The 12,317-nt window shown below is 56.0% G+C and overlaps 1 protein-coding gene across 1 annotated transcript in view; it reads right to left on the bottom strand.

Annotated features, from left to right (window-relative positions):
• Positions 5,419 to 12,317, bottom strand: part of IGFN1 (immunoglobulin-like and fibronectin type III domain containing 1) — a 30,199-nt gene continuing 23,300 nt past the window's right edge. Inside the window, exons 19-24 of the mRNA XM_018060841.1 lie at positions 11,133 to 11,435; positions 10,189 to 10,277; positions 8,673 to 8,868; positions 7,576 to 7,884; positions 6,759 to 7,085; positions 5,419 to 6,025 (exon numbers count right to left, since the gene is read on the bottom strand). Coding sequence (XP_017916330.1) covers positions 5,772 to 6,025; positions 6,759 to 7,085; positions 7,576 to 7,884; positions 8,673 to 8,868; positions 10,189 to 10,277; positions 11,133 to 11,435 — 1,478 coding nt within the window. The 3' untranslated portion in view covers positions 5,419 to 5,771. The remainder of the gene's footprint in view (positions 6,026 to 6,758; positions 7,086 to 7,575; positions 7,885 to 8,672; positions 8,869 to 10,188; positions 10,278 to 11,132; positions 11,436 to 12,317) is intronic.

Here is a 12,317-nt window from a genome sequence, read left to right as displayed (position 1 = left end):
CAGGCCACACACGGCCCTCTAACCCAAGACAGTGGATCTCTTTCCTGTTGAGAAATGCCAAACTCCTGCCATTTATTATCACAGCCACCATCACAACGTTATTACTATCAGTGCTAATATTAGTGGTGGGCCCTCAGAGTAATTTTGACATGTATTGAAGTTTTGGAACTACCCTCACCCGGGAATGGGACATAACGTACGAGCCCCAGCAAACTGAAAATGTGAAGCCTCTTGTTTAAAAATGATTATGAATTTCAAGATAGCAAGAGCAGAACCTTAAGCCAAGTGAGAGCCTGTGCAAGTGTGGGCTCTCCCAGCCACAACCGGAGCTGTCCCTAAACTCATTCTGAGACCCAGGAGTCCCATCTTCCACCCCCACACCACCCCGTGGGCTCACCACTGTTCTCAGCAGGAGGTTCCAAGGACTCCAGAATGGCGGAAGTGAGAGTTGCTCGGTCGTGTCCCACTCTGCGACCCCGTGGGCCATACAGTTCATGGAACTCTCCAGGCCAGAATACTGCGTGGGTAGCCTTGCCTGTCTCCAGGGGATCTTCCCAACCCAGGGATCGAACCAAGGTCTCCTGCATTGCGTGTGGATTATTTACCAGCCAAGCCGCAGAGGAAGCCCAAGGATACTGGAGTGGGTATCCTACCCCTTCTCCAGGGGATCTTCCCGACCCAGGGACGGAACCCAGATGGTAGCCCCAAGTCACATTTCATTGTCATTGGTTGGCTGCCGCCACGTTTTCGCAGCCAATGAGAGAGGGAGGCGTGGGCGTGTCCGGGAGGAGGGGCGGGGCTAAGGGGCACTGGGAACTGCGGGGCAGGCTAGCGCGCCTGGGCTGCGAGGGCAGGTGTCCGCCACAGGTGCGCTCACAGGAAGAAAGTTACCATTGTTTTGTTCTCTTTTTCATTTCCTCTCACCACTGCAGACGTCCCCCAGCAATCCTATCTTATCTTCTATGACTCAATGCAGATGTACTTTGGAAATTATGTACAAATAAAAGGCAGTATCATGTAGCTTAAGAGACGGACATGGGAAACACCTCCCCCGCTTTAAAATTCGGAACTGAAGACACGAAACTCAGTTGAATAAATCTGCAATGTTTGTGACCTGAATTCATGCATTCAATACCACTGTTTTGAGTAAGATATTTTACATTAAAAAACTTCTTAAAATGAATTGGGAGAGGAAGGGGAGAAATGAGAGGGGTTTTGTGTATGTGTGTTCAGAGAAAGAGAGGAATTCTATTCAAGAATTTTATGCAACAGTTACACACGAGTGTAAAAAAAAGTATTTTTTTCTGTTTTAAAGAATGATTAACAGAAAACTTCACGACACTTGCACAAATGAAAAAAAAGATCTTGGTAGTTTCCCTAAAGGCCTCCCCTTGGCCAAGCTGCAATTGTTTCCTTTTCCTCTAGCTCTGCACCCCCACCCCGAGGGTAACCACTGGCTGGCAGCTGTGTGGATGAATCACCTATATCTCTTTATAGCTGTGCCACTTGTGTGCACATCTTTAAACAGCAGCCTGTTTAGTGTGCCTGGCATTGACCCAGACGTAAATGGATGGATACAAGTGTGTACGCATACATCATTTGTTTCTTGCTATCAAGTTGCTTTTGAGGTGAATCCATGTTGATTAGTAAAAGTTTTTCCAGTGAACAGATGGAAAAGTTGGACCATGAAGAAGGCCGAACACTCAAGAACTGATGCTTTTGAACTGCGGTGCTGCAGAAGACTCTTGAGAGTCCCTGGGACTGCAAGGAGATCAAACCAGTCCATCCTAAAGGACATCAACCCTGAATATTCATTGGAAGGACTGATGCTGAAGCTGAAGCTCCAACACTTTGGCCACCTGATGTGAAGACCAACTCACTGGAAAAGACCCTGATGCTGGGAAAGATTGAGGGCAGGAGGAGAAGGGGACGACAGAGGATGAGATGGCTGGATGACATCACCGACTCGATGGACATGAGTTTGAGCACTCTGGAAGATAGTGAAGGACAGGGAAGCCCGGCATGCTGCAGTCCATGGAGGTGAAAAGAATTGGACCACAGCTTAGAGGCTGAACAACAGCATCGTGTTTCTCTTCCTGTCCATATTCCACCAATGTGGATATTGGGTTGTTTCCAGCCTGTGGTTCTTGTAACAGTCACAGTGCCACTGTGAAATCTTTTCCAGGAGGCACACATATGAACATTTCTTGTCTAGACTATACACCTGGGGGTGGAACTGCTGGGTCAGAAGGGATCCTTCCTGGGATGGTCAGTTTTATGTGTGAGTTGGCTGGGATCAGGGAGGCCCTGATGGCTGGTGAAACATGGCTTCGGGTGTGTCTGTGAGGTTGTTTCCAGAAGACATTGCCATTGAAATCTGCAAACACTGCAGACAGTTCTCACCAGGGAGGTCTGACCAGCACAGGGAGGTGGAGGTGGGTGAGTCAGCTCTGTCCGAGCTGGGCCTCCACCTTCTGCTCTCAGTCATCCAGGGTGCAGGCTCCTGGGCCTTTGCAGTCACACCAGGATGTACACTGTTGACTCCCGGGGTCCAGCTCCTGGGAATTCGGGTCTGGGCTAGAACTCACCCGGCTCCCCTGGGCCTCCACAATGAGCCTCCCCAATCCCTCAGGGTAAGCCTCTTTCTATCCATCCATATGTAACCTCCTGGTTCTGTTTCCCTGGAGACCCTCACCCATGTGATTGCCACGCTTCACCTGCTCAGGTAACGGTGGACTTTCTCCCATTCAAACCCCTACCAGCTGTGGGCCAGAGTCCCACAGTCACCAGAACTGGGGCAGGCCATTAATTTTAGCCAGTCGGATAAAGGTGATGTGTTATACAACTGTGATTTAAATATTACAAATTAGGGTTTAGAGTTTAGGGTTTCACATGAGGTTGAACATTTTTCCATGTATTTCTGAGCCTATAATTGTGTTACCTCTTCTTGGGAAGGTCTATTTGTGTCTTCTGTTCATTTTCCTCTTGAAATGTTTATCTTTTTCGCATTGATTTGAAGGAGTCTTTTAAAAAATAATTATATTTATTCATTTTCAGCTTGGCTGGGTCTCCATTGCTATACGGGCTCCTCTCTAGCTGCAGGGTGTGGGAGCTCCTCTCTAGCTGCAGGGTGTGGGGGCTCCTCTCTAGCTGCAGGGTGTGGGGGCTCCTCTCTAGCTGCAGGGTGTGGGAGCTCCTCTCTAGCTGCAGGGTGTGGGGGCTCCTCTCTAGCTGCAGGGTGTGGGGGCTTTTCTCTAGCTGCAGGGTGTGGGGGCTCCTCTCTAGCTGCAGGGTGTGGGGGCTCTTCTCTAGTTGCAGGATGTGGGTGCTTTTCTCTAGTTGCTCACTGTGGGGGCTTCTCATTGTGGTGGGTTCTCGTGTTGCTGAGCACGGGCTCTCGGTGCGAGGGCTTCCGTGATCGTGGCTTCTGGGCTCTAGAGCGCAGGCTCAGGAGCTGCGATGCACAAGCTTTGTTGCTCCACAGGTGTTTCCCAGCCCAGGGATTGAACCCACGTCTCCTGCATTGGCAGGCGGGTTCTTTACCACTGAGTCACCTGGGAAGCCCCTGAAGGGGTCTTTATAGCCACGAATCACGGACAGTCTCTCTGATGTGACTGGGCAGCAGATCTCTTGTCCATTCTGTGGCTTATTCTCTCATGTTCTTTGTTCACTTTTGATAAAATGTGTTTAATTTTCATACATACAAATTATTTTTTTTCTTTTATGGCTTTGCTTTTGGAATCTTAACAAAAACCTTCCCTACCTCGAAGTAATATTTGCCTATTCTAGCATTTCCTAAGATTTAGCTTTGCCGCTTACACATACATTTTTCATACATACACCTGGAATTCATTTCCATGTTTAGACTAAGGTAGGGACTCAGTCTCAGTTGGTAGACCAGTTGTCCTGGAACAGACAGTAAACACTTCATCCCTTCCTGCTGATCTGTAACACCCACTGTGTCATGAATCAAGTTACCAAACAGGACTGGATTTATTCTTCCTGATGTTCCGTGTAATTTGTGTGAAATGCCCTGTTGGAATTTTATTGAAAATGCATTGAATCTATAAATGCACTTGGGGACAGCTGATCGATGTCTCTGTGATATTACCTTCCTGGCCAGTGATGCAGTCAGTCCATTTACTTATGCCATTTAAAATTTCCTTCAAGAAAGCTTTATAATTTCTTCACCGTGCACATTTCATTAGACCTATTCCTAGGTATTCTGCTTGCTCCTGTTCTAAATGATGGCTTCCCTGGGGGCTCAGTGGAAAAGAATCTGCCTGCCAGCACAGGAGACACAGGAGACCCGGGTTTGATCCCTGGGTCGAGAAGATCCCCTGCAGAAGGAGATGGCAACCCACTCCAATATTCTGGCCTGGGAAATCCCATGAACAAAGGAGCCTGGCAGGCTATAGTCCATGGGTAAGAGAGTTGGATGTGACTTAGCAACTGAACCACAAGAACTGTCCTTGTGGTTCTGGCATCAGATTAGACTAATCTTATTTAATAAGGTGAAAAAAACCCTTCTTTTTCTAGTCTCTGGGGAAGATTGTTAAGATTGAAAATGTTCCTGAAACATTCCCACCTATCAGACTTCTGGGCTCTTCTTTGTGGGAAAATGCTTAGCAACCAACTGAATTTCTTCAGCGGTATAGGACTACTCAGGCTTTCTGTCTCTCCTTGAGTCTGTTTTGGTCAATGGTTTTATCTAGGAATTCACACATTGTTGACATTTTCAAATGTCTAAACGTCATGTTAAAAAGTACCTTTTGTCTCTACTGAATCCGTGATATGCTCTCTTCTTCATTCCTAATGTTTATTTTTGCTATTGCTTGTTTCACTTGATTAAATCATAACAGAAGTTTGTCAGTATTTTAACCATTTCAAAAAGACAGTCTTTGAATTTGATTTTCCTGTTGAAAAACGTGTGCTTTAAGTCACTGGTTCCTGCTCTTCATTGTTTCCTTCTAAGTTATTCAAAGCTTAAAAAAATTTTTTTTAAGCTATTTGCTCTATTTTTTAAAAAGTTGTTTTATTTATTAGGGAATTCCCTGGCTGTCCGGTGGTTAGGACCCTCGCTCTCACTGCCAAGAGGCCCGAATTCCATCCCTGGTTGGGGAACTAGGATCCCCAGGATTTGCACAGGATTCGGTCAGACAGAGGTGGGCTGGAGACACAGGCTGGGGCTCAGGGAGGACTCTCCACCACGCAGACCCTCAGGACAGGCTCAGCTTTCACAGCATTGGAACTAACTGCAGAAGTGCCCAGTTCCAATCAAACTCTTCCCTCCAGCCAGAAACCCGCCCTCCCCCCACCCATCACCCCCCCATCACCCCCCACCCCCCAAACCCCCCACTCCCCCCACCCCCTATCACCCTGGAGGCTGGCACAGAGACTCCGAACAGGAAATCAATCTCTCCCCAGTATGCAAACCCCAAATTCATTTGCAGAGGGTTTGTCTGTGTTAGCCAGCGTTTTAATGAAGAAACAGCATACAGAAAGCGTCTCCCCCTAGCGTGCATGCATATACACACACACACACACACACACATACACACACACACACACACACACGCCATCCAGCCCCGGCCCCGCCCAGGTGCTCTGACCCCTCGCTTTCCCCTCACCATGGACACACGGACCCAGCCCTTCCCGCCCTCCCTCTAACAGCCCAGCCCAGGGTATCGAGGACTTAGGCTCCATCCTGCAGACAGACCCCTGCCTTCCGATCCCCAAGCGGGAGCCTTGTGGCCGTGCTGTCCAGAGACTCAGCTCAAGGCTGGGAGTCTGAACGCCTGCTTCTTCTGTGTCTTCCCCGAAGCCTCCGTACCCCCCTGAAGGAGCTTCCCCCTCGCTCGCCTCCCCCTGAGGCTCTGAGCATGGCCAGCATCCTCCACCCCCTTGGATGGGCTCCCCAGGCGGGTGTGGTGTGAGGAGTGGAGCTTCAGGGATCCGAGGTCATCCAGTGGCTGAGGGGCCGGGCAGGGCCATTCCAGGGTGCGGCGGGGCTCATCGCTGGGCTCTGCAAAACACAGAGGACCAGGGTGCCCAGCTTGTCCCAAGGTGAACACAACCCCACAGGGGGCCAGGCCTGGGGGCTCTGCTATGGGGCCACAGCCACCAGACGCTCTCTGCGTTTGGGCCAGGTTCTTCTTCCCTGGCCCCTAGTGTGCGCATGAGCCGGGAACTTCGAAATGTCACTCCCCAGGGTTGAAAGGGTCATCACTGCACAAAAGTCAATTCTGAATAATTCAGAATGTTAGGAGTTACTTTTCCTTCTTGCTTTTCAAAATATAAGATGTTATCAGGGCAAAATGTTTTCTTATTAACACATATTATTTGTCTTACTGAAAAGGAGACTATTGACAAGACAGCCTCGTGGCCTGGGGGCACTACGTGTCCGTCGCTGGGCATGTTCACAAAGGCGTGTAGCAGCTTTCTCTCTCGTTCAAAACAGGGGCAAGGGCAAGGCTGTTCTGGGACACTTAGGTGGGTGGCATGCAGCCCCTCAAACCAAGAGCTGCTCACCTGCGATCTTGCCCACCGCATCTTACAGGTGCGCAAACCAGGGCCCCAGGAAGACCAGAGGCAGACGTTAAGTAAGGGAGTTCACAGAGAGCCAGGCTGTGAACCTGCCCTCCTGGCCCCAGCCCACCCTCCCAGGGGCCTCCCTGAAGACAGCTGGGGCTGCCCCCTGGCTCTCCCCTGGTCCCCCCTCCCCCCAGCCAGCGCAAGCCCGAGTCGGGCAGCCTCACCCACGACGATGAGCGTGGCGGTGCTGACCGCCTGGCCCAGCGTGTTCTCGGCCACCGCCTTGTACTGGCCGCCGTCCGTGGCGGAGACGCTGGGGATGACTAGGGAGCACACACCCATCACGTCGGTGGTGTACGCGGCGGGGTGGTTGGCCAGGCTCTGGTCGTTCTTGAACCAGGAGACGTGGGGGCGCGGCTGGCCCTGCACTGCGCAGGTCATGCAGCACTCGCTGCCGAGGGGCAGCAGGTGGGGGCGCAGGCCCACCAGGAAGCGCGGCTTCTGGCTCAGGTCGGGCTCCCGGTAGCTCGGGGCCCTCGCCGCGACCTTGTCTGTGGCGGAAAGCGGAAGGTCAGAGAGCCGGAAGGGCAGTGGGGAGCCGGGGGTGGGAAGCCTCTAGTGGATTTCCCCCCCTGTACTACAAGCTAACACACACGCACTGTGGGAAAATTGGAACATACACGAAATCAAAAGAAGAAATGAAAACTGAGCAGGACCTAAACCTACGGATGACCACAGCTAGCATCTGATGTGGAACCTTCAGACGCTTTTCCATTTTAGAAAATCGTGAAAACGTACATCTGATTTTAGCGCCTGATTTTTCGGACGACTACTTTGAAGTTTCGAATCTATTTGGCCGCAAAGGACTATTTTCAGAGAAGCACTGACCTCTGTCTACTGCATCGCCCGCCTCTGACTTGAGAAGCCCCAGAGCCCCGCAGGCACCGGGCCCTCGCGTTCTCCCCGCAGAGGCGGAGCCTGAGGACAGGGACGGGGACCCGCCTCCAACCCCGCCCCTGGCGCCCTGGACGCCGAGCTCACCAGGCGGCTGGCGCGGGACGACCCAGGGCTGGCGCGTGTCCGAGGGCTCGCTGTCGCCCAGCTCGTTCTTGGCCACCACGCGGAAGTGGTACTCGTGGCCCGGGAGGACGCCCACCAGGGTGAAGCGGCAGTTGTGCAGGCGCTCGGCCGCCGGACACCAGGGCGCGTGGGCCGAGGTGCGCATCAGCACCGCGTAGTGCAGCGGCGCGGCGCCCGCCTCCGCCTCGTCCGGGGAAGGCTCCCACTCGATGGTCACCGAGCCCAGCGTGCCCTCCCGCAGCACGATGGGCCCTGGCGCCCGCGGGCGCGCTGTGGGGACAGAGCGGGAAGGCTGGGGCTCGTGTGCGCCTGACTGGGCCGGGGGCCCGTGGTGAGCCCTGCCCGGGGCTCCAGTCCTGCCCAGGTTCCCATATCCTGCCAGGGCCTAAGTCCTGCCCCAAGTCCCCGAGTCCTGCCCGACCTGAGTCCCTGAGAACTGCCCCGCCTCCCCGTGTCCTGCCCCAGGGCCTGAGTCCTGCCTAAGTCCCCAAGTTCTACCCTGGGTCCCCGAATCCTGCCTGGGTTCCCAAGTCCTTCCCAGGGCCCCTCTTCTTCCAAGGCCCTGGAAGACACCGTCTCCCTAGGCAGGGGAACCGGAGAGAACTGGGCCAGCCCCGCAGTTACTGCTGGAGGGCTGAACGCCTCTGAAGAGGCTCATTTGGATCCACCTCGTCAGTGACACAGCGCACGGGAACAGAGTGGGGCTTCCCTAAGGCCAAGTTACAGAGCCCCCACTGTCGGCTGGTGGCTAGTTCTGGGTCTGAGAAAACCCCTCGGGGCCGGGCTGGGGGACCACCTTCATCCCAGGTGAGGACCATGGACAGTTCTTCCCAGCGCTCCTTGGGCCGATGGGATGGCAGTGACTGTCTCTGCTCACTGACCCAGAGGAAGGACAGCCGGGTCCTGAAGACTGTGCTCAACTGTCCCCAGGCACCCGGAGCAGGAGGACGGTGAAGCCCCACTCCCTCGGCCCCTCCTGCTCTCTCCCTCTGGGTGGGCGCGCAGCGAGGGTCTGAGAGTGGCCCGTCTGAGTCCAGCCCAGGGCAGGCCAGCCTCACCTGTCACCCTGAGGCGGAAGCTGTAGGTGGCCTCCTCCCCGCGCAGGCTCCTCAGCACCACAGTGTAGACGCCACTGTCGTCAAGGCTGGCCGACGGGACCAGGAGCTGGGTGAGGCCGTCCTTGACGGAGACCACACTCCGCTTAGGCAAGGGCAAGCCATCCTTCAGCCAGGTCACCTCCGGGATGGGCGCGGCCTGGACACAGAGGAGAGGGGGTGAGAGGGGAGTTTGGTGGGAGGGACGGCTTTGTGCTGGGCTGGGATGTGGGTGCAAGGAGAGGCCCTGGGGCGGAGCTGGGCCGGGAGAGGCTGGTGGACAGGTGGGTATGGCGGGGTTGAGGGGAAATGAGCGGTGAGGGAGAGGCAGGGCGGCCGAGGGGGTGAGGGCCTTGCACGTTGCACACGTGCAGACACCTGGGCTTCGTTTTATGAGCCATGAGCTGCTGTTGTGAGGTTTGACTAGGAAAACATGATTGGCTCTGGGTTCACCGGACGAGGGGGTGCAAGGGCAGGGGGAAGTGGGGAGCGCTCGTGGGAGGGGAGCACTCGTGGGAGGAGTGTGCTGACCAGCTGGTGCCCAGGCCCAAAAGGCCAGTGGCTCAGGGGTCCCTGCAGGGGTCCAGCAGGGAGAGGATGGGGGCCTGACCCTGCCTGATGGCCGGGCCCCTCTCTCTCAGCACTGGGCGTGAGTCATCTGGGGCCACGAACAGTGACCGACCTCACGGGCTTGTCTGAGAACCCGAGAAATGACTGATAGACGGGAAGCTCAGAGCAGACACTCAGTGCGTCTTCCACATTTTGTCATCATTACCACTGTGATCATCGTGGTCTTAGTTAAGAACACGTGATTTAGAGATAGGCTGGGGTTTGAATCTGGCTCTGCCACCTGTGAGCTTCCTACGCAGATGATGATGGTTTTAACAACAGCAATAGCAACAGTAAAAATGATAGGTGATACATCCTGGGTACTTGCCACTTGCCCAGCACTGTTTATGTGCTTTCAATTACGGATTCCTTGAATCCTCAGAACAACTCTTTGAGATGTTACTACTGTTAAACACGTTTGACAGAGGACGTGGGAACACAGACGTTGAGATATGTGTCGAAAGTCAGTCAGTGCAGGCTGGGGTCAGAATTTGAATCCAGGCCACCCGGGCTTCTAACCACCCTGGCTGCTCAACCACGTGCCCACAGACAGGTGCTGCTGCTGGAGGTCGTCCTGAGTCAGAGGCAGGCTGCGTGCTCACACAACACTTTCTGAAGTCAAGGACCCCCTTCCCAGACCAAGGTGATGTGGGGTGGGCTTAGAGACGCAGTCCCGGGAGCCACCAGCAGAGGGGCTTGCAGATGGGGGCGGAGCGGCAGCGAGCGCTCAGCACAGGGCTGTCTGCAGCGGGACCCCCACACTCCTCTCCACCGCCGGACTTCCAGCACGAGCCCAGGTCCCCAACGAGCAGGGAAGAGAGGAGACCCTCAGGGCTGACACTGTCCCCCGAAGCTCAATACGTGTGCTCACCTCAAAGTAGATGGGCACACGGACCGTGTCCCCAGCTCTGACTGTCAGCAAGTCCTTCATGCCGGCATCTGTGCGGAACTTGGGGCGGACTGGAACACACGGGGTGGCCTGTCAGCTCCCTCTGCACTTGGGCCCCAGCCCTGGTCACGGCCGGGCGGGGCTGCAGGGGGACGCTGGGCTGCCCTGGGACGCTGAGACCCCGTGGGACATCGGATGGGGGCCCCTGCAGGACCTGGAGAAGGGGCTGGAGGGGACTCCTGCAGGGGAGCTGTGCTGGGCAGCCTCAGGGTCAGGCCTGCATGGAAACACCCCTGTGTCTTGTGATGAGACAACGACCCACTTGAGGCAGGAAGTGGTGGGAGAGCCCTGGAGTGGGGGCAGGGCCAGGACAAGGCTCTGGGCTCTGGACACAGACCCGGGGAGCTCTTCTCTGTGCGTCCCCCTTATCGTCACATGGACACCTGGGCTCCACTGGGACAGCCCAGTTTCAGCTTGGGCCAAAGACAGGCCAGCTGCTCCAGCAATGAAAGCCCCCCTGGGAAGAGACGGTCCTGCTTCCAAGGAACAGGGCCTGGGGGCCCTCCGCTCTGACGGGAGCCGGGCAGGAGCTGAGGGGCACTGGGCCCTCTTGAGCCACACTCGGGAAGCAGCAAAGAGTGCTGGAGCGAGCCTGGGCCTTGGGGTCGGTCACCCAGGCTCTGCTGAGCGCCAGCAGCCAGGCCCAGGACAGCGCACCCCTGACCCCTGACCTCGGTGTCCTCATCCGAAATCTGGGGAGAGTGCTGAGCTGGTAGGACTTGGCATGAGCTGTGATGAAAATGCATTTCCGCAAGGCCTCCCTCGCCCAGCGCCCTGCCCCTGCTAGGCGCACAGGATGTGGCCCTTCTCTGAACTGGGGAGAGGCCCCGGGAAGGGCCTGGCCTGGAGGAGGGAAGGGGCCTCACCCGAGGCGGGCGCGGCTTCCACCGCCGAGCCCAGGGCAGTGGGCTGGCCAGGGCCCCCATCGTTCACGGCCGTCACCCGCAGCAGGTAGCTCTCCCGGGGCCGCAGCCCCTTGGCCGTGTAGGTGGTGCCCTGCACTGTGCCCGCGTGGCATGGGCTCCACTTCAGGCTGGCCGAGCCGCGCAGCTCCACCACGTAGCCCTGCGGTTCGTCCCCATCCTGGGTGTCGGGCTGAGCCCAGCTCAGGGTGATGCTGGTGTGCGACGTGTCCGTGACCTGGAGATCCCTCACGGGCCCTGGGGGTCCTGGGCGGGCACCACGGGGCGTCAGGAGTGGCATCACCACTCCTGAGGGAAGCCCCCCTCAGTGGACCCTCCCTGGGTGGGCAGCCGGGGGTTCCTTTCTCTTAAGCTCTTTGCTGAAGCTCCTGCCTGGGCCCAAACCCTGACTGTCCTGGGCTCTTCCTGCGTCTGCACCGCCGCCGCCGACCGCAGCTCTCCTCCTCCAGGAAGCCTCCCCTGACTCCTTCCACCCACTCCCCAGCCTGCCAACCCCCTTCCCCTAACTCCACCCGTAATTCCCAAAGCTGCTGTGTTCTTTGATGCGTCCTTGGGTCCCAGGATCCCTAAAGGCTAGAATTCTGCGTCTTTCTGTTCTGAGCTTTGAGCTCCTGGTCGAGACTGCCTCGGTGCCTGGTCCACACTCTGTGCTTTTTACCTGTAAAACGGGGCCCATCTGCTCGTGAGCTTTTCATAGCAAAGCTGTGATGTGTATAAAGGGCTTTGTGGGCTGCACAGTGGCCCAGGGCTCTGGCCTCCCAGCCTGGGGCACCACTTGGGGGTAGCCCCCCAGACTCCTTGAGTCTGTCCAAGCCCCATAGCCACCCTGCTCAGGGCCCGGCTGACACGGAAGGACGCCTCCGACCGATCCATAGCGGCCAGGAGCTTGCTGCACGCCTGGGGCTTGTCAGCAGTGGGCCCTTGAGGTTAACAGCTCAGGGGAGGTGCACAGGGCAGCCATGTGCTGTGGAGAGATGCTTTGACGGGTGTTTTGTGGGAAAGGTATTCTGTGCTCGAATTTGGAAAATGCGGATCAAACAAAGCGGGGCAGCTTTCTCTCCTGGTGTCCCGGCTGCCTGCCGTGGGCACTGGGACCACAGGTAGGGCAGTTCCGCTCTAGACCGGGAG

The sequence above is a fragment of the Capra hircus genome, chromosome 16, assembly GCF_001704415.2.
Source record: "Capra hircus breed San Clemente chromosome 16, ASM170441v1, whole genome shotgun sequence".
NCBI lineage: Eukaryota > Metazoa > Chordata > Mammalia > Artiodactyla > Bovidae > Capra > Capra hircus.
This window is presented reverse-complemented; position numbering and strand designations above follow the sequence as displayed.